At 37.8% G+C, this 24,935-nt stretch overlaps 3 protein-coding genes, 1 long non-coding RNA gene, 1 other non-coding gene and 1 pseudogene across 6 annotated transcripts in view; 2 read left to right on the forward strand and 4 right to left on the reverse strand.

The window, feature by feature from the left end:
• LOC126623651 (uncharacterized) overlaps positions 1-12,033 on the forward strand; it is a 62,215-nt gene extending 50,182 nt beyond the window's left edge. Inside the window, exon 3 of the long non-coding RNA XR_007623826.1 lies at positions 11,979-12,033. This is a non-coding gene — a long non-coding RNA (uncharacterized LOC126623651). The remainder of the gene's footprint in view (positions 1-11,978) is intronic.
• Positions 3,302-3,513, reverse strand: LOC126624891 (small nucleolar RNA U3). The gene has a single exon (XR_007624265.1). It is a non-coding gene; the product is annotated as a small nucleolar RNA U3 (small nucleolar RNA).
• LOC126623639 (serine carboxypeptidase-like 42) lies at positions 4,089-8,915 on the reverse strand (annotated as a pseudogene).
• Positions 11,744-16,329, reverse strand: LOC126623634 (pentatricopeptide repeat-containing protein At3g09040, mitochondrial-like). Of its 2 annotated transcripts, none has more exons than XM_050292592.1 (2): positions 12,692-16,329; positions 11,744-12,138 (listed from the first exon to the last, which is right to left on the reverse strand). In XM_050292592.1, the coding sequence occupies exon 1, from the start codon at positions 16,110-16,112 to the stop codon at positions 13,047-13,049; it is 3,066 nt and encodes a 1,021-aa protein (XP_050148549.1). In that variant the 5' UTR covers positions 16,113-16,329; the 3' UTR covers positions 11,744-12,138; positions 12,692-13,046. The 2 variants fall into 2 exon arrangements, with proteins under 2 accessions (XP_050148549.1, XP_050148548.1); XM_050292591.1 differs by having other exon boundaries at positions 12,056-12,138; positions 12,686-16,329.
• A 3,648-nt stretch (positions 16,330-19,977) lies between these two features.
• LOC126623646 (uncharacterized) lies at positions 19,978-20,537 on the forward strand. The gene has a single exon (XM_050292609.1). It carries the CDS (start codon positions 20,000-20,002, stop codon positions 20,390-20,392), a length of 393 nt encoding a protein of 130 aa, XP_050148566.1. The 5' UTR covers positions 19,978-19,999; the 3' UTR covers positions 20,393-20,537.
• A 221-nt stretch (positions 20,538-20,758) lies between these two features.
• Positions 20,759-24,040, reverse strand: LOC126623643 (uncharacterized). Its single transcript, XM_050292604.1, has 5 exons — positions 23,632-24,040; positions 23,284-23,357; positions 23,026-23,201; positions 21,456-21,564; positions 20,759-21,157 (listed from the first exon to the last, which is right to left on the reverse strand). Exons 1-5 carry the CDS (start codon positions 23,891-23,893, stop codon positions 20,849-20,851), a joined length of 930 nt encoding a protein of 309 aa, XP_050148561.1. The 5' UTR covers positions 23,894-24,040; the 3' UTR covers positions 20,759-20,848.
• Positions 24,041-24,935: the final 895 nt, after the last annotated feature.

Genomic DNA, 24,935 nt, shown 5'->3' on the forward strand with positions numbered 1-24,935 from the left:
TAGTTGTGAGAAGGGATATAGACTATATAAAATTGAATATGGGAACGTGATTGTTTCCAGAGATGTTGTATTCAATGCAGATGCATGTTGGGATTGGAATGCACAAAAGGAAAGAAGTGTGAGTATTCAAATTACTGAAGTGTCAGAATGAGAACAAGGGTATGAAGGGAGTTCTTATGGTTCTAAAGCACAATGTGAAATAAATGAAGATAGTGAAGTGCCAAGCTCAAGCACTGAAATCTATGATCAAGGAAGGATGATAAGTCCACGGGATATTGATCACACTCCTCTCAAGTACAAAAGTATTACAAAAGTGTATAAGAAGTGCAATCTGTGCATTATAGAACCAGAAAATTTTGAAGAAGCTGTCAAGGATGAATCATGGCAGAAGGCTATGGAAGATGAAATTAACATGATTGAGAAGAACAACACTTGGGAGCTAGTTGATAGACCATTAGATATACCAATCATTAGAGTTAAATGGGTCTATAAGACAAAATTAAATCTGGATGAATCTGTGCAGAGAAACAAAGCAAGGTTGGTTGCAAAAGGCTATTCCCAAAAGCCTAGGATAGACTTTGATGAGACCTTTGCTCCAGTGGCAAGACTTGACACTGTAAGAACCTTGGTGGCCCTTGCTACACAGAAAGGTTGGAAGTTATTTCAGTTAGATGTAAGGTCAACATTTCTAAATGGAGTGTTGAATGAGGAGGTGTATGTAGACCAACCATCTGGCTTTGTGATACAAGGCAAAGAAGATAAAGTGTACATGCTTAAGAAAGCTTTATATGGTCTGAAGCAAGCTCCAAGAGCTTGGTATGAAGGGATAAACTCTTATTTTACAAAGTATAGATTCAATAGAAGTCCAAGTGAAACTACACTGTATACCACGGCATCTCACAGTGGCATTTTCATTGTGTCACTATATGTATGTGACATTATCTACACAGGAAGCTCGACGGAAATGATGACTAAGTTTAAAAATGAGATGATGAGACAGTATGAGATTACTGATCTAGGATTGCTTCACCATTTTCTTGGTCTTGGAGTATTGCAGACAGATACCTGCATTTTCGTGCACCAGAAGAAGTATGCAAAGACTTTGCTTGAAAAATTTGGACTCATGGATTGTAAACTTGTTGCAACACCATTGGCTGTGAATGAGAAGCTTTCAAAAGTAGATGGAAGTGATCTGGCAGATGAGACTTTGTATAGGCAAATGTGGAGAGTTTGCTATACTTAACTACAACTAGGCCAGACATCATGTTTGTAGCAAGCTTATTGGCTAGGTTCATGCATAATCCTACCAAGAAGCATATGGGGACAACTAAAAGAGTTCTGATACATACAAGGCATTGTGAACTATGGCATTGCCTATGAGAAAGGAAAAGGTGCAGTGTTGATTGGTTATTGTGACAGTGACTAGAGTGGAAATGAAGATGACATGAGAAGCACATCAGGTTATGCTTTTAATCTTGGTTCATGGGTGTTTTCTTGGGCCTCAATCAAGCAAAGCAATATAGCTCTCTCAACTGCAGAGGCAGAATATATCAGTGCAGCAGAAGCCACTACACAAGCCATTTAGCTGAGATTTGTGCTTTCTGACTTTGGAGAAGAGCAAGCAGAACCAACTCAGTTGCTATGTGATAACACTTCAGCTATTGCCATATCAAATAATCCAATTCATTATCACAAAACCAGACATATCAATCAAAGATTTCATTTCATCTGAGATGCACTTCACAATGGTGAGATTGATCTGCTATACTGCAAGACTGAAGAACAGATTGCAGATATCTTCACCAAAGCTTTAGCAAGGGATCGATTTGAATTTCTGAGGAAAGCTCTAGGAGTGATTTCAGCACAACACTTAGAAGGGAGTGTTAGTTTATAAGTGTATATGATGAAATGTTATAAGAACTAAGAGTAGAACTCAGTTTAAATGTCAGCCCTTGGATCACAGTCCAAGTGTGCAACTAAGATGTAATCTTAGAGTAAGTGATAGTTTATGCCATGTATCATTACCTTATAGGTTAGATAAATGAAGGGCTATATTTGAATGATGTAATGAGGGAATATTCTATTCCCAATTATTACATGTGCACAGTGTGCGTGTGAATGAAAACAAGCTTCTCATTTATTTCTTCTTCAAGCTCTCTCTCTCTCTCTCTGAAATCTATCTTTCTTGAATCCTTCATTTTCTTAAAATTTCCAGCTCCATTAATTGTTGATTTAAAGCTTACATACGAGATAACAATCTGTGTATGCTAACATGACTTAATAAAATATGAGGAATTTGGTGTAACACGTGGCCTGCTCGTACTATCATGATTGCTGCTAACACTGGTGCTTATTTAAAAGCCAATTGGAAGCACACAATATATTTATACTAAAATATGAGAAATTTGGTGTAAGTCTCACAATAAGTTAATAATACCAAATTACGAGATTCGAACATGAGATTTTACTCTTAAACCTCAAAATAATGCCACTAGATCGTTATGCTAAGCAGTTTGACAATTAGATTGTTGTACATACTGCATAATATTTCCAAAATTGCAATCATAAATAGATTTCTTTTTCATCAATTAGTTAAAAAATGGTTCATGTCGTTTTGACAAACAAGTTGTCGCTCCCCATCACCATCGAGATGTAGATAAAAGAAAGAGTAAACCTTTTTCTTTCCGAATGCAACCAATCATTATATCAAACCCCTTTTTGTTGCTTCAAAGATGAAAATGAATGAGGCAGTCAGGCAGAGTCTTTCATTTTCTAGGAAAAGTAAAGGAAGCAAAAGCACCAGAAAACAACTACAATGTAGCAGCTTCAAATGAAATAACAAAAAAGGAGGAACCAGGTTAAATTATGAGTACAATTAAAATTTACAGTCTTCAAGGAACATGAAATATCTAGTAAGAAAAAAAAAATTAAAACACGAAATTAAAAACGAAATAGTCCGCTCATTGTGCGGCTTTGTCGAACTCCTCCTACACTTAGTGTAAAAATATCGATGTAGTAAAAAAAAAAAGGAAATGGTCAGGTGCTTAAAACCCTCTGTGTGGTCGATCAATAGGAGCTTCTCCCAGCATTCGAAGGGTCCCAAGCCCACCGGTTCCTATGTGAATCCGCTCCTGAACACAGTCCTACATTTTTTATCTATCAATCCTGCGATTGTCTTCCTGTCTCTATTTAGTCTGCAGAAATGAAAAATCAATATTAAAAACGAAAGAAGAAATAATTGATTTCCGTGGGTGAGCTGGTGAAATAAACCAAAAGCGAACGTTAGAGAGGGAAAAAAAGGAACCTGTCAGACTACCGTGCGACCACCCCAGACAGAGAAACTGGCTGAGAACGATCATCCACTGCTTGATGGAACCTAGGAACCAGAAACTGTTAATCACGCTCTGATCGCACGGTCATTATTCATCCACCAGGTTGGGATTCCTGTCTCCTTAGAAATCAAGGATACAGAGGTACGATCCTATAGAACAGATCCTGTTCAAGTAAGGTCGTGAACTGTTATCCTTCGTTCAGGTATATGAACAGCTATACTATTTTGGATGCGGTCAATGTGGGACTTAAGTGCGATGTTCCGCCTAACAGCTAAAGAACTTGCTTTCTCTCTTTTTTGATCAATTACTTTTCAAGCTTCAAACCGCTATCTGGATATTTAAACAACAGAAAAGCTGTGTCGTTGCTTTGGATGATTGTTTAAAGTTAAAACATGATTAATTGTGTTGGTAGATTGCTTGTATGTTTGTATCAAGTTTCTCTGGAAACTGAGCCTTCCTAGTGGTTTCTGATGGGATTTCACGATCCCTGGAGTCAAATTGCTCCAATCACTTGCAACCTAGTTATTACACACGTCGCGTTGAATTTGAATGATCGAAACCGTCTAGTTTCTAGATCTCCATCTAAGAATAATCCTTGCAAAGCGTCATTGTATTCAAAATTGTTTGGGATCATGTGATTAATCATGAACATTAATTTCTTTTAGAAACATCGTGTTTGTCCATTTGTTGTGTTGATACATCTGACCGGTGTTACAAACTCATCCGGCCGATCAATTTCTACCGTAAGACTGCCACTTGAATGGGATTCCCTGTTTCATTTTGTATGATTCAAACACCGAAGTTAAGTGATTGTCGACTCACTCCAGATCCTTCCATAAAAAATGTATCAAAAACACGAACTATCGATGAAATGTTAATGAACAAGAAACAAGGAATGCAGAGTTCTTGATTGGCCTCAAATGAATGCTTTTGCAGATGCGGTTGAAATATTATTTTCGACACTTATCGCCCCTCCCTCTTCTTTTTTTCCGTACTCTTGCCAAAAACAAATCAACTTTCTTTATTGCCCTTGCGGTAAAGAAATGAACTTCTGAAACTGGTAGCTTCTACCACTACATTGTATCAATTCCCATAACTTGTTTACTCGTAAATGGAAGGAAGCGTTGTGTTGGGCAGTCTTCGACCATGAACAAATGAACTGAAGAGGTGCAATGCTCTTGAAGGTTGAGCATAGGGGACCATATGAGCAGCTCCCCTTACTGTGGCAAACGTCAACAGATTTCTGTACTCTGTAGCCCAACCGCCCACCTATTCATAAAACATGTACAGATTTTCATAAGCGATGTTGAACAGAGACGTACATACAAATTTGAATAGACTTACTAAAGGAAGTCCGTAAGCACCTGGCCCTTGTGAAACCAAGCTCTGTATGGGACTGTTATCGGGAACTTTAGGTCATGTGCTAGTTCACGTATCAGTGTCCGGGAGCCCAATAATGGTACCACAGAATCTTGATCCCCACTGCATTCGGTTGAAAATCTTGTTATGTAGCAACACTAAAAATTAGAGTATGTACTATTCAACTTAGCTCCTGTACACATTAGCATAACGAATTACCTGAAAACCCAGACGGGTATATGATTTTGAACTATCCTTGTGAGCAAGGGAAGGATGTTGATGTTTTCATCAGTATCGCTGTAATTAAGAACGCTGTACAATACAAAGACGAGAAGATCAGTCATATGACATACGCGAGGATAGACTAAAGATAAGTCATCAAATTCTACCGATGCATAAGGAAGGTTATATTCACTTACCCACTGCACATACTCCAAGTATAAGGCAAGTTTGTACGATTTGCATGAAGGGCTTTCTGAACTTCGGGAAGGTTCAAATAAAAATCTCTTTCATACGTCATACATACATCAACTCCAACACTTATCTTAGTAGCCTGCAGAAAACGGGAGTAAAGGAAAAACTCGTTGAAACAATGAAACGACAAGTTGCATGAAATGCGAATGAAAGATGAAAAAGAAAACAGATACTAAACAAACAAACAAAAAGAAGTACAGAGAATACCATTTTCCGCAGTCTCAACTCTTGCTCCACTATAGATGGATAACAAACATCAAGAATCACATCGTAATTGTCTATGTAATAACCAACTATTTAATTTGCTTGAGATATTGCTTTGTTGCATTCAAGGCTTAAATTGTGAGTATTTGCAAAGACATAATCGTCAAAATCGCATTCATTCATGATAGTAAGGCCAATTTCATCAGAAATCATTCCATGAGACCAAAAGTATTCATATGATGCCAGAGCATTCCGATCAAGTCTCAGCAGTGGGTTCCCAATCTGCAAGATAACAAATGAGAAAAGTTAAAAAAAAAAAGGAATTGACAACTATATAGATAGATGAAGGCGAGGAGTCCAAAAAATATGTGAGGTCTTCTTACAGCAACCCCTTTGAGATTGAACTTGAAACCAGTAGATTGTTTATTATGGTCTAATATGGCAATGGCCAATTGCGGTATGTAGTGCCCTGTACATAAAAAGTACGGATGGTAAGAACCATTTCGAAATGATAATTCGTAGACAGGAGATGTGGGAAAGAGTAAAAACTAAAATCGTAACTGCAATGGTTATATTTAGTAAAGGTTTGAATATATTGTGAGAGTTCCATTTACTAGTACTAGATTATAGAATTGAAAGTATATCAGACTTGCAGACCTGCATAGCTTTCTCCGGTAAGAAACAACTCTCGGGATCTGAAAGTTGGAAACTTGTCATACCATTTCAGCAAGAATGTGTGCATATCTCTTGCTGCCAAAATCAAATGACAATGAAAAAAGTTGTTAAGCTTGGTTGACAGGTTTCATCAACCAAAAGCAAACATGTAGAATAAGCACACCCTTGAATCAGTGTAAAGAAAGGAAAGCGGAATTAGCAATTCACTATACCAGTTGAGGCATCCCCAGAGTTATAATCTGAACTAGTATTCGAGTATGACCATCCTACTCCAGCAGGAGACTCAACAAAAAGGAGATTTGATGCTACAAGAAATAAACAAATGGTACGCTATTTAGTTATGATTCCGGTTAACAGCTGAACAGAGACACTCCCGGAAAAAAAAAATAAAAAAAAATAAAAAAAAATTCACATGTTCTACACGGACATACCTCTGTTCCATGACATTTTATTTCTCCGGAGGCCTCTACCATCACCTGTTGGATAAAATGGACCCAACTCCGTAAAGGCACCTCCGCCGATGGAAGAACACCCCGGACCTGAACACAAAGTTAATCATCCGATGTTATCAACTATTCGGTGTTTAAGATCCTCACTTTCAAGAACAATTGTAAAAACCACAAACATTGAGATAACATTTCATTCTGCAGAAAAGGGTATAGTAATATGGCATACATAACAAGTTCTTTTAACAAGAAACCAAATTCGAATTGGTTACAACAAATGCAAAATATCCTAAAAATAAAAAAGTGCAGCAGATTTCAAAAAAAAATCCAGCTGAATATAAAGGATTATCGAAAGCTTTTATGCACACCCTATATATAAATATATATATATATATATACACACACATATACATAATTTGAAGAATTCATCATAAAAAACATGAAAAATATCAGTTAAATACACCTATGAATTACACAACAGAATTTAACTAATATTTACAATTTGGTTTCAAGAAACCTAGAAAAGGGTTTACCTCCATTGAGCCAAAGAGTGAGGGGCTTCTTGTCAGGCTGCGTATCTGCTTCAACAAAGTAGTAAAACAAACTCCTCCCTAGGGGTGGATTTTTTTGCCAAATTGCCGTGCCAACCGAATTGCCAACCGTGCCATACCGATTTTGTGCCAAATTTTTCGTACCAATCGGTAATGGTACGGTATTGTACCGTACCGAAATTTCATGGTACGGTATTGGTAATGGATACCATTCCCACGGTATTACCGTATCATACCGATAATACAATATAATATATAATTTATAAATTATATAATAGATAACTATATAACACATATTTATAATATTCCAATAATTTGAAAATAAAACCCTACTTATATTAGCATTGTTGTTGGTGACTTTGATCTCTTGAAATTGTGGAAATCAAACACAAAAGAGTTCATAATTCTTTCACAAATAGACAAAATATCTTTGTAACCCCCACTGCTACTTTTGCTAGTGAAAATGCATTTAGCCTAGGGAGGAGGATTGTGGACCCTTTAGGGTATCCTTGACTCCTAAAATAATGGAGGCACTAGTGCATACTAGTGGTTGGCTTAGGGCATATGAAGTAAACTTCTACAAGGAACCAACGGAAGATATGCTTCAATTTTACAAGGAAATGGAAGAAGAGAAAACAAGAAAGATATGCTTTAATTTTTTTAGTAAATTTGTTATTAAATGGTTTTCAACTTTAATTCTTCTTGCTACTAATTAATATGTTTTCTTTGTTTGTAATGTAGGCTTGACACAAACTCAATCTTCTACAAGTTCAATGCCTCCTCCAAAAGTTTCGACATCTTAAGCTTGAATAACTGATCAATGAATTCTCCTTTTTGAAGTTTATTTCCAATTTTCATTTGGTTTGAAACTTTAATTTCTATTTGGATTGTTAACTTCTATTTGTTTTGATTCGTAACTTCTATTTGGATTGTAAGCTTAATTTTCATGATGAATCTTGATGCATCATTTGAATTATTATATGTGTGAATTGTGAATGATGAATAATAGATGAATTTAATCTATAATGCATGAGATAAAGGTACAAAAAAAAAGTTTTGCCCTTGAATTGGGTTAAAAAAACAAAAACAAATTTTGTCCCAAAACAAAAACAAATTTTGTGGCAATTACCATTGCCATACCATGCCAACCGAACTTTTGGCAATACCGAACTTTGGTATACCGAAAGTTTGGTATGGTAACGGTAATAGATTTTACCAAACCGAAAGTTTGGTATGGTAATTGGTACACGGGGTTTGGTACGGTAACCGTACCGAACCCACCCCTACTCCTCCCAGCTTTCACATCCACATCAACATACCCAGCATACTGTTTGAACCCAACACTTGGCTGACCAGGCAGACTCACGACCAGATCCTCTGCTGGGTATCCCTCCACTGCACCCAGCAGCAACAACCACTCACACCCCAACAACACAGTCAAAACCCCACTAAACCAACACCTACCCATCTCCTGAAATCCCAAAATACCTCAGAAATTCCACCCCTTTTTCTTCCTAGGCAATTCCCTCTTGCACAATGTGTGCGTGTGTGTGTGTGTGTGTATTATAATCTGTATGATGACACTTGCATACACATATACATTTATACAGCCTCACTCACTCAAAGCATGTTTCTGTTTTTTTTCTTTTTTCTGAAAAGGAGACAAAAAAGGGGGCCCAAATAGAAATGTAATACGGATATATAAAGGGTGTATGAATTATCCTTATCTTTAAAGAAACAAATTCAAATTATGGCTGGAAACGTGAAATCTAGGCTGCTTTAACAGAAGGGCGTTTGTGTGGATAAATATAATTAATGGTAAATGCCAGATCTAGGATTTGGTATGAAAGGTAAGAATAAATGCATAAATGCAGCCTCTCAAGAATCGAATGGAAAGAAAGAGACGTTAAGGAAGGTGCAGAGAAACCAGAGTTGGGTTTTTTACTGTGCTTTGCGGGAGTTGCAGTCATGCTTGTAAGAGTTTTTTTACACAGAGAGAGGGACGTTGGGGAGGGAAGTGGAAATTACTGGCATACATAGTAATAGTCGCATTGGCATTTCTTTTGTTCTTTTTTCTTTTTTCTTTTTCTTTTTTGTTATTTAGTGTTTTTCTTCTTGCTCTAAACACCATTTATAAATTTTATTTTAAATTTTTGTAATCAACTATATATAACAGATTCTTTTTATAATCAACTTGTATCACAAATGAATATGTCTTGTTTGTAAGTATATTATGTTTTACTACTTTTTAGTTCGGACCGTATGTTTTGCAAATGAATTTATCTTAGTATATTAATTTTTGTTAGAAGAAGTTAGGTAGATTTATTGGAATTTGAAGATGCATGAAATTACAGGATTTTAATTTATCTCTAAATTTAAAAAAAAATGTAAAATGAGTATAAAAAAATGAAAGTGGAGAAAATGTAATACTAGACTTAAGCTAATAATCACTAAGGAATAGGAGAGAGAATTTGAACTTGAAACGCAATGGGGTGAAGAAGAATATCTAAAACACGAGAGCATCCACTTCTTGCAATTATCCTTTATCTTATATGTGAATGATTCATATTATGTATAAGAGTCAAGTATTTTTCATATGTAGTTAGGACAAAACTTTTGCGTCAATTTTTTGGTACAATCCATAAAGAGGGATGAGGATCTAGACCCAAAATGCATAAGGTTGAGGAAGAAATCCCTAACCATCAGGACAATTCACCAGTTGCAACTCAACTAGTAAATTTCCAAATCAATAAGCTATTAATAAAACCCTCTCTCTAGAAACTCTCTCCATAAACCCCCTTGAACCAGTTGATGGTTGCATTTTTTAGATCTGGAATTTGTGTTGCTGGACTTATGGATGTGGCGGACTCGAATGGTGTTTAGGGTTTTTGCCATCTTGTGCCTCAACACGACTGTGATCCTTGCCTGCGGGTTCTTTCCCCAACCAGATGGTGTCGTTTTGTGTTTTTTAGCCTAGTTTAGTAATGAGTTAGTTTAGTCTAACTATATCGTATCGCCTAACGAGTGTTGTGGCCGCGCTACAAAGATGGTTGTACTTGGTTTTTGCTTTGAGTGTTGTATTATGTGGTCTCGTCTACTAACGATGACTTTATGTGGTCTCGCTCTCGCGATGACTTTATGTGACTTGCATTCACCTATATAAATCTGTTATATATCACTTCTGTGATAGGTTTGTATGGGTGTAGTGGGAAGTTCTCGTACACGTGGTAGTTGTCTAGGGGTATACTATTATAGTCTCTTTTGTGCAAATTCACCTCCAGATCATTTTCTTGATCACTGAAGAATTGTACCCCCATTGGCACCTATTTATTGCTCTCGGATGATTAATGAAATACCAAATATCGTTGCTTGTCAAAAGAAAAAAGTAAATTTCCAAATTTCTTAAGGATGAAATTGGAAGTGCAATGAATGTACAAAAATTTAATTATATGTGAAAAAATACCATGGATTTCGAATGATTGACTGTATCTGGTTATATGAAATTTGTAATATTACATTGTGTCCAATCTGTTATGAACCCCATTTATGGTTTTCTAAAATTTACAGCTTGACCCGAGATAGTTAAAGTAGGTAATAACAGTTGAATATCAGAGTGCGCAACGAACGAGATTAACAAAAAATAAGAATATTATTAAACAACTGAGAATGCCGGAACGGCTACAAAACCATAAGAGACTACATTGTGAATAACTTGATCCTCAAACTAAACTACAAGCTCTATTTGTAGAGCAATAAACCTAAGAAACCCTAATGCTTAAATGCCAAAAATACCCAACTACAAAATCAAATCAAATCTCTAATTAATTTCCTAAATAAACCAAATAAATTTCAACACCCCCGTCAAACTCATGGCAGTATACGTCATAAGGTTGCCAACAAGCAGATGCGAATGCAAGACTCCAAATTCCAGTGCTAGTGCCAGTGCCAATGCCAATACCAATGCCAATACCAATTCTAATGCCAATACCAATATCAATGCCGATGCCGATGCCAATTTCAATACGAAATTCCATCGGTGCAAGTACAAGATTCCAATGCCAGTGCCAATGCAAGATTCCAATGCTAATGCCAATTGCGAACTCCAGAACAAACATGAACAAGCAAGCAAAAAACCCAACTTTCGCAACGTTACTCGAGTAGTCACCAGTCCAAACACTCGAGCAATCGTCACGGAAGGCAACACCAAACCTCACAATACAAGTGGCCTTAAAAACAACCAAACCACTCAAAAACAAACGACCACTATTTTCCAGATCCAACCTGAAAAGAACACATTGAAACCCACAAAAAATTCAAGATCCAAAGAACAACCTAGAGAGAGAAGAAACAAAACGACCCCAATATTTCTTTCATCCCCGTGTGGGCCTCCAAAAAAAACAATCAAGCCTTTTTTTTTTTTAGACTACTACGACTATCAATACTAAATTTCCAAAGACAAAAAAAGGAACATAAACAGAGTGACCAAGAAGAACACAGGACACAGACCGAAGCGGAAGCGAAAGCGTAATCGAGACCAAAACTAAACCAAAAGAACAAAAACTGACAAAACAAACTGATACCATGCAAGAGCAGATTGGATCCAAAGGATCGAACCCGCTCTGATACCAAGTTGAATATCAGAGTGCGCAACGAACGAGATTAACAAAAAATAAGAATATTATTAAACAACTGAGAATGCCGGAACGGCTACAAAACCATAAGAGACTACATTGTGAATAACTTGATCCTCAAACTAAACTACAAGCTCTATTTGTAGAGCAATAAACCTAAGAAACCCTAATGCTTAAATGCCAAAAATACCCAACTACAAAATCAAATCAAATCTCTAATTAATTTCCTAAATAAACCAAATAAATTTCAACCTTCTCATCCTATCATAGAGGTAACATTATAAAACAAAGCGACAAAAACATGAGGTGGCAATCCGTTTGAAAAGTCTCACTTTAGAGAGAATGTCCTTAGAGAATCTTCAACTCGTCATCAAAGGACAGAATAATTTCTTCAGTTTTTATAAGCTTTGTTGTCCCACCATGCCTTGGCAAGAGAAATCCCACATCCTCCACCTCCACATGCAGCCTTACACAAGCAAAAGGTTGTTATGGTTTAGCATGATCATATAGGATTACATGAAACCGAATGCAGCAGAAGACAACAAAATACTGGAAAAAAAAAGTAGGCAGCATATAACTATTGTCAATACTGAGCAGAAGTCATCATTAAGACAAGCAAGCTTTGGTGCATGTCCGAATTGTACAATCTGACACTACTATGAATGAGAATTTGCTCATCTAAAACCTGTGTTTCCCTTTTAACATGCTATAGATGAATTTATTTCCCTACATTCATGGCACTTAGCAGGAACATATTTCATGCCACAAAGACATTACTATTCAAATTCCATGGCAAACTTTTAAAGCCACAAGGTCGCTACATCTCTGAAGCATTGAGCAACAAAATTATCAAAAGTAAAAAATGGTAAAGTGAATCGTCAATATGGCAAAGAAGACAATGAAGAAACACCAAAATAAATACAAAGCAACAGCTTCATAAAATATTAAACAAAAAATAAGGAACCTATAAATTTAAAACTCAAATTTTTTTTAAGAAACATGAAGAGGCTCACTATTACAAGATATGTTCACTGGATTCCGTTGAAGAGGACCAAAAGGAACCAACGACCAAAGAGACAAAGTGAGGGGCTTCCTTGCCAGTATATGTTCAAGACAAAGTGCAAGGGGCTTCCTTGTCAGTGTATGTTTTGGCTTCAACAAAATAGTAAACCAAAGTTCCTCCAGGCACTGACATTGGCATCAACATACCCTGCATGACGTCTGACCCTGGTTAACATCTCTCTCACGAAGTTGAAGAATACTACTGGGATATTCATTCGGGTTTCAGTCTTGCAGAGGGAGAGGCCTTGGGATGTTCATGCATAGTGTTACAATATGCAATTGGCCTCAATACCATAGGGATAGGAGCTTCTCTCACTCTTCTTCATTGAAGAAAGAATCTGTCTCATCAACATAGCCCTCTTCTTTCATTACTGCTGTCAAATACTTTAAAGCCGCAATGATTTCACCAGCATTTGGATGAGACTTATCCCCAGCAACAAACAAATTTGTTGTCTGTCCCACTACAATCCAACTACAACCAGGAACCTTTGTCAATTTCTTTTCTTTCATTTCTCTCCTCAAAGAGCTAGCCTCATCCCAGTTTCCTGATGCAGCATGTATATTAGAAAGCAGCACATATGTTGAAGAATTTTGTGGTTCTAACTCAATGAGTTTCTCAGCCGCACGCTGTCCCCTTATGTAATCTCCATGTAATCTGCAAGCACCAAGTAATGTGGCCCAAATCATAGCATTTGGGTCAGAATCTAGTCTGTCAACAAACTCCTCTGCTTCTTTAAGAAATCCCCACCGGCCTAGAAGATCAACCATGCAGGCAACATGATCGACCCTGGGTTGGATACTATACTTATTAACCATAGAATCATACATTTGTCGGCCTTCAGCTACCTTCCCTGCATGACTACATGCAGTGAGAACGCCGAGGAATGTGACATCGTCAGGCAAAATATGAAAGAGTCTCATCTCATCAAAGATTTTCAATGCATCTTCTGCATAACCATTTTTAGCAAACCCAACTATCATTGAGTTCCAAGAAATGACACTATTTTTAGTAACCATTTCTTTAAAAACATGCACAGAACTACCCACATCCCCACATTTAGCATACATGTCTACGAGGGCACTACAAGTTAACTCGTCCAGATCAAAACCGGTATGAAAAATGAGGGAATGGATCTCTCTACCATTTTTCAAAGAAGAAATGACAGCACATGCTCGAAGAACACTAGCAAATGTTGCTTGGTCGGGTAGGGCATTATTGCTATGCATCTCTCGATACCACTGTAGCGCCTCCTCACCGCAATCATTTTGACTGAGTCCTGAGATCATAGAGGTCCATAATACTTTGCTTTTTGGCTTTGGGAACTCCGAGAAAAGAATTGTTGCATCTACTTTGCTTTGGGAGTTCATGTACATGCCTAGGAGAGAGACACCCAAGAAGTCAACATCACACAAAAGGCCTTTCTTTAGTACTATGCAGTGGATTTGCCTTCCCAGAGTTAACATGAGAGGTCCACTACATGCATCTAGAAGGACTGAAAAAGTAATTTCAGTTGGGTTCAATCCTATCTCCTGCATCTCATGAAGCAAATTAATGGCTTCTGCCAAGTTGCTATAGCCAAAACCAGCAATTAGAGCATTCACAGTGACCACGCTCCAGTGGGGCATATAACAGAGAGCTTTACGTGCATTGCCGATGACCCCACATTTAGAATACATGTCAATAAGGGAGCTCCCAGAATAGAGGCTTGTTTCCAGCCCATTTTTAACTGAGAGACCGTGGACTTGTTGTCCCATCTTTAGTGCTTGAACATTTGCACACGCACTTAGTATACTTGCCAAGGAGACTTCATCAGGCACAATTCCATGCAAATTCATTCTTCGGAACATATTAAAAGCCTCGTCTTCATCTTCTTCCTGTACGTATCCAACAATAATTGCATTCCATGATATATTGTCTCGATTTCTTATAAGCTCAAATTGTTTCCTTGCTTCCTTCAGATCCCCTGATTTAGCATACATATCAACCAATGCATTTCCCACGTATAAATTTGATGCAAGTTTATTCTTGATGATATGTGAATGCAACTGACAACCCATGTTTAGATATTCCAAGCTAGAGCATGCGCTAAGAATGCTAGTGTAGGTAAATTCATCAGGGCAAAGACCACACCCCTTCATAATGGTAAACAATTCTATAACTTCACTGGCATACCCATTTTGGGCATAACCTCCAAGCATCGCATTCCACAAGACAACATTTTTCTCTGGTAGATAATCAAATATTTTCTTTGACGAATCCATCTTTTCACACTTGGCATACATATTGATTAAAGAACTTCCCACATAAACGTTAGAATCTAACCCCAGTTTTACTGCCATATTGTGAACTAGCAAGCCATAGTCTAGAGCAGCTAAACTAGCAATTGCGCTCAAAACACTTCCTAGTGTGGATCTTGTCGGTTTTTCGCCAGATTTCCTCATCCTCAAGAAAAAGTTAACAGCTTTCTCCTCATTGCCTCTCTTGGCATGCCCAGAAATCATCACATTCCATGCTACAACATTAGGACTGGGCATCCGGGAAAACAACTCACATGCGTCATCTAGCCTTCCTAGACCAACGCATGCATTTATGACAGTCACGAATCCCACCTGGTCCAGAAAACCACCTACTCTTTGCATTTCCATAAACACTTTAAGTGCCTCCTCGAGCAATCCAGCTTGAGCATACCCTGAGATCATTGTTGTCCAAGCAACTGTATCCAACTTCAACACGCCATCAAATACCCGCCGTGCATCACTTATACAATTGCACTTGGCATACATATCAATGAGTGCACCTTCACAAAATGAACTCGACTCAAACCCCGTCTTAATAACACCACAATGAACTTGCCTACCATATTCAACACCAGCCAATCTTGCACAACCAGACAAAACCATTGCGAAAGTGAACTCGTTCGGCATTACCCTGCCATTCCACATTGATCCAAATGACTTAACAACCTGTTTCAACAATCCCTTACTCGAATACATTGACAAAACTGAGTTCCAAGCAAACACATCCTTGTTTTCAAGGCAGTCAAATGCCTTCTTGGCAAAATCCACATTACCGCACTTGGCATAAAAACCCAGAATGGCATTTCCCAGAAGCCCTTTGGATGAAATCCCAAATGTCAAGCTGCGGGCGTGGACAGCCTTGCAGGTCCTGGAAGCACGAGCCAGTAGCCTGTCAGGCATTTCGTCGAACACCTTATGGGTCTTAATATACTTGCATTGCTGTAGACATATCTGCAAGAGATGGGTGTAATGGGACTCAGATGCTCCATCTTGGCAGACCGACTCGGACGGAATAGTAGAGAGGCTCTGCTTTCGGTGGAAGAAGTGTAAGGTTTTGGAGGGAGGAGGTCTGAGACGCATTGACTCATGACGCACTAGTGCCAGCCTTAACCGAGACGGGTGCGCGTCGTTTGGTGTTGGCTTCAAAATTGTGCGATCTTCTTCATTTAAACTAACTTCTTAGTAAAACCAAGCCCTAATTAACTTGTGTTATCTTTCTTGGTAGTTTAAATGAATTTAATGTAATTGTAAAAAAACACAAGCCTTACTTAACTTGTATTAACTTCTGTTAATAAAAACAAGCCCTAATTAATTTGTGTAATTCTTGATAAAATTTTGCTCATTGTTATACGTCTGTTTAGTTGACACATCCCGACCGAAATCGAGGCATGCTGGCCGTCACGTGAGGATAACGTAGTCATGTGCACAGTGTGGAAGCAATAAAGATAAAAAATATACGAATAAATAAAAACTAAAAGTTACTAATGTGCACTAATAAACAGGAAGTGCTAAGAGTGAGATACAAGTGTAAATACTCCTAATCAGAGCATAGAAAGTCTAGGTGTAGTCCAATAGGACAAGTACTAATTATACAGTACCAGAAAATGTCCTACAAATATTTTATTATGTTAGAACCGCCGAGATCCTCAAAGCCACCAACAACAAGTCTACCTAAAACCCAGAGGAGCGCAAAACATAAAATGTGAGTGGGTAAAAACAAATGTTTTTCAAAACCATTTCATCATTAAAATGCTCTAACCCCTCGCCATAAAACATGTATAATTTTCCCAGAAATAGAATATAAACATATGCATAAATATATATATATATATATATATATATATATATATATATATCAATTCAAATCATGCTTCACATAACCATATTCATAAGTATGCCATGCCAAAATATAAAACAAAATAAGTAACTCAGGTGAAAATGAATTCATGGAAATTAACATATTAGCCGGAACCCCTATAGAAGTCTGTACGGTTCAATTCATAGCTCATTATTCAATCTAGCAGGAGCCACTACAAATGACCTATACAGCACTACACTGACACAAGTCGGAACCACAAAAAGGTATGTACGACAAGACTGGGTGTAATATAATTATACTCAATACTATGCTCTCATGATAGCTGGGCGATAAATCGTTAGTCACCTACGAGTCGAAACCACCTATAATGGTCTGTACGACAAGATTGTGCACCTAAATTGGATCCAATGTGAGCATATGGTGTAGGATGTGACATTATAAACAGGTTTGTGTCATATCTCTGGCTAAATCACTAACATCGAGGTGCAAGTTTATGAGCTCTATGCTTCTCAATTAATCACAACCGTTATTCACATTCACAATTCATAAACTCACCTGGAACTTACCTGAGCGCCCACAACACCAAATCACATTTATGCAGACAATTCTAACTCATGGTTTAAGCATAAATCAATAGGCATGACATTTTCAAAGCATAACTCATTTAAATGCATTTTTTGGGAAAATATCAAGCATATACGTATATACTTAAAACCAAATGCCCACTCACTGGTATGTCGAAGGGTCGTAGCCCCCGAGTCGCCCTTAACTGCGCTCGTCCTCGGGATAAGTCTCCCCTATATGTAAAACAACTATAAAAACGTTAATTTAAAGCACATAACCAACACTAGCTAATAACTTCTCATACATTGCTCAAATGTGGTATATAAATATACCATTGTGATCTACACAACTCCACGAACATCCCCATATTTTTAAAATAATTTTTGGACGTCTCACGCGCCGCCACATGCCGGCAAGGGCATGGCAACACCAGCGGCCACGCGCAGGGACCCTAACGAAATCCCTTAACCTCGTTAGGAATATTCTGTTAAATAGTAACAAAATCCGTTAAACTAACCAACGCCATTAGGAATATTCCATTAAAGTTGACAAAATATTTTGTCATCCCCTACCTTCGAACTCCGGCGACCGTCGCCGTCGCCGGAAATTGGAAAACTTTAAAACCTTCATTTCTCATCCATTTCTCAACCAATTTGAATGAAACTTAAACCAATTTAAAGCTTAATATGAATAGAACACAACCATACCTTTCAAAAGCCCTAAAACCCACGGAACTGGCCGGAAAATCCCTCGATAATCTGGCTAAACCTGCAACTCGTCGAAATTCAACTTTTCGACGTCCAAATCACTTCATTTTTCTTCTCCAAGCTTCATGAAGACAATATAAAGCTTCCTATGCCCTTAAAAACTCCTAAAAATCTCACAATAATTAGTGCATGAACAATACCTAAATCGGAGTTCAAGAGAAACTAGGGTTTTCGAAGGTTTCAAGTTCTAAAAAATAGTACAAATGGACTCATGAGCTTGTAGGGAACAAGAACATTACCTTTTTAACGTCGATACATGCCTGAAATGGAAGGCTTGGAGTTTGTCCGTACAAAGTTGACGGAAATAGAAGAAAATCGAGAGGGAGGAGAGAGAGAGTGCACTAGAAGGAGAGAAAGAAGGTGTTGGAGTGTGTGTGTGGTTCAAAATTGTTTGACTTCCAAACAACCACAAAATCATAACAACTTTAAGTCCTAATTGGTTCCAAATATAAGGGACTTAAGGTATTAGTTCACTTCCAAACTTAAATCACACAATCACACAAAACGTCCGAGGGCAAAATAGTCATTTCACATCGTCAAAACTAAATATTTCGGGACGGGCTGTGACATTAGTGATTTTGAGTTTTTTTTTTTTAACCTCAATGATATGAGAGAAATTTATTGACAAAGTTACATCTAATCAAGGATGGACAAAAACCTTAGAGCAAGCCCACCCCCTACACAATTGCCTTGAAAATTGGGCAATTGAATCCCCAAAAACCCCGACAATCCTCACCACCCCAACTCAATCAGTCGGGCCACATGTGTGCCCAAGACCAACGGATTGAACAATCATCCAAAGATAGCTCGAGTGAGCATCTGAGGCCATGTGACTTTAGGCTGACATCTAGCCTGACATCATATACATTATATATTTTATTGGTGTCAGGCACGCGTATGATGGTGCGTCAGCCGACCAAAACCCAAACGCTGGGGTCCGCACTGCATGCACACTCACCCAACAACCATTAGGTTTCTAATGGTTAGCTATCCTACGGTCCAGATTTTTTCAACAAAAACAATCCTTTTCTATTTAAAAAAATCTAAAAAATTATATTTTTACTATTGGGCCAACGTGGACTATATGGATTGTCGGATTGTAAAAATCTAAAAATTTATAAAAATACATAAAAGTGCCAAAAAAGATAATATAAATTGTGGCATGACAAAACGAGATTGTAATTGCAGATAATAACATGTAGCATAACGGGATTAATTAAAAGTTCAATTCGAAATTAAGCATAATATTAATTTTTTTTAAAATAATTTTGTAATGTCAATTGCAAAAATGCACTCAGACCTTTACCATTTACCAAGCCAATAATGACCTTTTCCCAATTGATGAGGCAATTATTGCCTTAGTAGGATAAACTTTCTCATACCCCTCATAAGTTAACGTGTACAAAAAAGGAGAATGGAGAAAGAAACCCCTCCTGAAACATAAAGAAAAAGAATACAAAGGGGGAGGACATAGGACCAAAACTCTTCTAAAACAAAACATAAATGTCATTGTACTGCAACTAAGTGACAGTCTACAAACGTTATCCGATATAGATTACCTTGAACGAGAAAAAAAAATTCAAGTCGAAAAACAGGATAAAAAACAAGAACCAAAACAAACATACTCAATAATAAATCTAGACCTCGTGAATAAAACTAATTGAACAAGAAGAATGATCATTATAATAAAAATAACTTGAATCTAAATCAAAGCTGTAGGTCTCTATACAGGGAGTGTAGGATTAAAACTGTTTTGAACCTTATAAAGGGACATTATAAAAGGGCCAATGCGAATACAGAATATAAGAAAAGTAAAAATGGCACCGGGCAAGAAAGGCAAGGCCAAGGCGAAGTCGGCGAGCCCTGCGGAGCCAACTCAGTCCGACAACAACAACTTCCCGGCCTGTATTCGGTCGGTACCTCCTTCGTCGGTGGCCATCACCATCCACGCCAAGCCCGGCTCCAAAATCGCCGCCATCACGGATTTCAGCGACGAGGCGGTGGGGGTGCAAATCGACGCGCCGCCGAAGGACGGGGAGGCGAATGCGGCACTGGTCGAGTACATGAGCTCGGTTTTAGGGGTAAAAAGACGGCAGGTTTCGATCGGGTCGGGCTCCAAATCAAGAGACAAGGTTGTTATTGTGGAGGACGTGACCCTTCAAAAGGTTTTCGACACTCTCGACAAAGCTGCTGCTTCCAACAACACCTAACCTAAGTACGCTAATGACATGTTTACTTGTAAAATCTAGTAGAGTGAAATGTGTGAATGCTGAAGTTTGATATGTTCAATGAGGATTTCTGTTCGTGCTTATTGGAATTTTGGTAATTTTATAGACACCCTCCTATTTGTTGACAGCATGGAGCCTTATCCCTCTTCTTGTATCTCCAAAATAATACATGCATTACTAGCTAGGTTCTAAAAGGCGCTAGTCGGACAGCGGCAGGGGCCTAACGCCTAATCATCTAGGCGCGCAGGGGCTTGCCGCCATTTTATAGGGTTCTTACTCGCTGTATTTCCTAGTGTCAATAGAATTACGAACCATGGATAACCATGGAGTCAATCGAGAGAAAAGGCGTGTTAGAAACTCGAATTCGTTTGTCTATTGCACATTTGCACTACACCATCAGCATTTGTTGAGTCAAAATGTAAATTACAGAAAGAATTATCAAATGTCAGAGTACAATCGAACCAAAACTAAGGAATCAAATGGTGTGTTCAATTGCCACTGCCGCTGCTTTTTGCTGAGTGGTCTTCCTTTTCCTGCCTTTTCTCTATTAATCCTCACATCTGCTAAACCCCAAACGCAACTTTTTGTTTCCACATCGAAAGAAACCAGCCTGAAAACACCGTCACTTTCGGACAGAGCACCGGTTTCAGCTGTCTCACAGACATATTTCACATACATCGGTCGTTCTTTGAACCGATCCAACTCATGTGGAACCCGAACTACCCTTTCAACGCCTGGAGATGACACCTGAAAGCAAACTTATGTCTTTAGAACCACAAGGTAAAAACACAAACTATGAGGGAGTACAAATTTCAGAAGTTTCAGCTTTACAGCTTAATCCATGGTGGTAAAAACATAGGCAGACGAGTTGGCATTATGAACTGAATCAACCAAGCACAAGTCTTAACTTAGGGTTTCGTTCCAAGATTAATAATCTGTAATTGTATGTCTTTGCAACCACTTAACATTGAAAAATCGCAAGCTAAAGAATAGAAAACCAAGAAAAGGGTAATACGAAAGTAAAGAGCGAGAAATAGAAGTATACCTCCAAAGATAAATTCTCAGGAACTGATTTAGCAAGCTCTGCTTCATCCAGTTTTGCTCTATAGGTTCTAGAAAAAGCTTCAATATCTTCCATACTCGGGGAACCAGATCTGTAGTAAATCCATGTGGTTTGAGCTCAAAGGGCATTCATATGACAGCTTACACAATTTGTGGAGACAGACTTATTAACAGACACGTTTGGTTTGTCTACTAATAAGAAAATGGAAAAACAAATACAAATGAGAAAAGTTAGGAACTGAAATTCAACAAATTATGGTACTTTGTCACACCAACATTAGATATTAGATGAACCAGTCTGATTACAGCTTACAAAGATTTCAGTAATCCCTATTTCTTAATGCATGATAAGTATTCAAGTGTTTTACTGGTAAAAATATAAATCTTACGATTTTCCCAGACTCCAGATGGATTATTAAACTGGTTCCTGGCTGTTGAAAACTTAAATTGGCAACTAAACCTGTTTTGATGTTGCTTTTTGGTAGTGTCATACAATACCTTAAGCTTTTCAGCAGCAGTGGTAAGTTAACATAGTTGCAGAGACATGTACTTGAGTCGTGGATCGAGTCTTGGTTTTGGTAACTTCTATTGTGCACGTGTAAGGTCCAGTTTGGTTAAGTTTCTGTGGACACCCTACACATGAGATGAAGTGTTATTGTGTGCAGTTAAGTTGTGCTCCATATGCGTTGTTATCTCTTATCCTAAAAGCTTAATCTTTTTAGGTCAATTATTCCCCCTTTAAATTTGCATACATGAAATCTTTATGCTATGTTTGGATAAGGGACGTTAAAAGTAGCAAGGATTTCAAACTCGATTGTTAAAAATGAACTACAAGAACAGTACCAAAGAACTACCCAAGCATCCAATAAAACACTACACGCGGTACAAAGACACTAAACAAAGGACTTTCGAAAGACACCTTTCAAAATTCTCTTAAATGTATTGCTTCTAGTCGTTTTCAAGTCCCTCTATCTAACTTTTGTAGTGCATTCCTAACAAATTTAGCTTAAGTTCCAACAAACTTTAAAGTCCCACATCCAAATGAGAATTTCGGATGAAACCTTTAGCAAAAGATGTGGTTTTTTTCTATAATTAAACCCACAAATCAGACTTTTACCATTTAACTTATGTTGCAAAGGATCCAGAATTATCCAGTACTATCATCTAATAGCGATTTTTTAAACCACAAGAAAAACAAATAACATGCTTTGATTAAATTCTTAATCATTTCCAGCAATATTGAAAATGATTGGAAATTAGATGCGTACAGAAATAGTCATGACGAGTTGTTATAACAAAGGAAAATGCAGAACTCTGACGACATTTGCAAATAGAGATCTGTTTACACAAGGTAACACCACTTCCATAACATCAAACATAAATTTTGACATACTCAGCATGTATATCAATCAACTCCTTGATTGCAATCTGAAATTGTCAAGATACGCTCTTACACATGGCAAGCATGGAATATGCATCACATACTAATATCCTATACATTGTAGGTTAACAAGTATGTTACTAGTCACATTTAGATTTGGTACGATGCTTACTTATTCGAAAGCTTCTCAATGCGCACTTGAACATTGAAATTTGGCAACGTTTTAAAAGCATAAATTTTCAAGTCGCCATCAAGGGACAGAATAACTTCTTCAGCTATTTCTAGTGCTTTGTCATCCCACCACGTCCCAGCAAGAGAAATTCCACCACCTCCGCCTCCGTCTCCAGCCTTGATACACAAGCAAAAGGTTGTTAGATACGATCAATCCCTAAGATTACAGTGCACTGCCACTAACTCACACACAACTTACGTAGTGCTCAGCAGCATCCGCCACAAACTCATCCTCTTCGTAATAATCATCACCCTCATCATCCATTAATGCGTCTATATGATTAAGAACACACTTAAAACATTAAACAGTTGTGGCCGAATTTTCGGATAATAAAAATATGAGTAAAAGCATGGTAATTTTTGCCATTGGTTAGATTTTACAGCTACCCATCAAAGCATAATCCACCATGATCTCCTTAACTACTTTACAAGCACCAAAACAGCATTACAAAGAAACATTCAAATTCCAGAACCCTAAAGCAATTGACATATTATCCAAAAAAATATTATAGATAAAAAGAGGAAACAGATGAATTTACAGAAGTACCATCGTCGTCTTCGTCGTCCAAGATAACGTCGTCATCTTCGTCGTCCTCTGAAACTTCATCAATAATGGTGGGTTTGAGAAGTGGCTCGGGCTCTGAGTTCGGCTTGCGGGCGCGGAGGGCAGAGGACTTGTTTGGAATAAAGGGAATTGGGCATGGCAGGAATTGGAAAGAGAGGTTGAGAGGTGAGAGAGAAGGCCTGGCGAAGGATGTGATTGGCGAGAATGTAACTGCAGAGGCTATGAAATTCAATGTTGAGTCCATTGCTTCTCCTTCCGACAGTGAGAAAAGCGGTAACAGAGTTCAGTATTTGAATTGAATTGAATTCCCTTGGGCTGCTCCAGCTTCAGCAGACCAACGGCGGAGTTGGAATGCGTCCATTAAATTAGGATTGGGATATTAAGGGTAATGTTTTTAATCAAGGAAAAAACTAGAAAATTACTCTTTTGTATCATATTTGGGTATCATTTGACGTAACAAATAATGTGTATATGACACCTTAATTAATGTACTTATCTTATTAAATATTAGTTGACGTTGCAATAACAATTTAACCCGTCAAATCTGATCTCCAAATAATTGACCCTAATAGTTTGATTTTGAGGATCAAATTTTGAGTATATTTTAATTATGGGTAATTGCCGGATAAACTGTCCGATTTTAGTTCGGTTATGATTACTGGGGTATTTATTCGAAACTCATATCCGAAACCATCCTGTTTTCAATTTTTTTTTTCTTTAAAAGGTTTTAGGTTCTAAGAAAATAAACGGATTATGTTATGGGGATGTGGCACATCATAACCCAATCTGTACTTTGCCATCCCTAATTATACATCACTTGTCACATGAAATGGTAATAAGGGTCTGACAATCAGCTTCAGGCTAACTATAAAAGCTCTTAATTCATACAAAAGCTTAAATGATATTATGAAGGGTGTTGGCTGTTGGACTTGGATTTAACATGTGCATCAATTAATTTGGGCTACAATCGGGTTGAGTTGGGTTTACCAATTGGGTTTGGTTTGGTTGGGTATGGATTCGTGCAGGTTACGACTAAGAAAAAACCCGCCCACTCGGGTTTAAGCATTGATCACTCAACTTAAGGTGACCCTTTTCATCAGATACATACCTAGAGTTTGAAACTTGAGACGAATAAGAATCCATTTGGCTGGAATTTGCAGGTGGTCAGGCAAATACAAACGAGCAATAATGGACTGGACGTTACTCGTTTGTAGACGCATGCAGGACTGGCAAATTTACAAGTTCAGGAACCGAAGCTGAGCAGGTTACGTAAACCTGACTGTATA

Source organism: Malus sylvestris, chromosome 5, assembly GCF_916048215.2.
Source record: "Malus sylvestris chromosome 5, drMalSylv7.2, whole genome shotgun sequence".
Taxonomy (NCBI): Eukaryota; Viridiplantae; Streptophyta; class Magnoliopsida; order Rosales; family Rosaceae; genus Malus; species Malus sylvestris.

Coding starts and splice junctions, on each gene's coding strand:
- LOC126623643 (XM_050292604.1), bottom strand. CDS start 23,893: ATGGACTCAACATTGAATTTCATAGCCTCTGCAGTTACATTCTCGCCA. Junction 21,565..23,025: donor ATTGAGAAGCTTTCGAATAA/GTAAGCATCGTA, acceptor GATTTACTACAG/ATCTGGTTCCCCGAGTATGG. Junction 21,158..21,455: donor CTGAGAATTTATCTTTGGAG/GTATACTTCTAT, acceptor GTTTGCTTTCAG/GTGTCATCTCCAGGCGTTGA.
- LOC126623646 (XM_050292609.1), top strand. CDS start 20,000: ATGGCACCGGGCAAGAAAGGCAAGGCCAAGGCGAAGTCGGCGAGCCCT.
- LOC126623634 (XM_050292592.1), bottom strand. CDS start 16,112: ATGCGTCTCAGACCTCCTCCCTCCAAAACCTTACACTTCTTCCACCGA.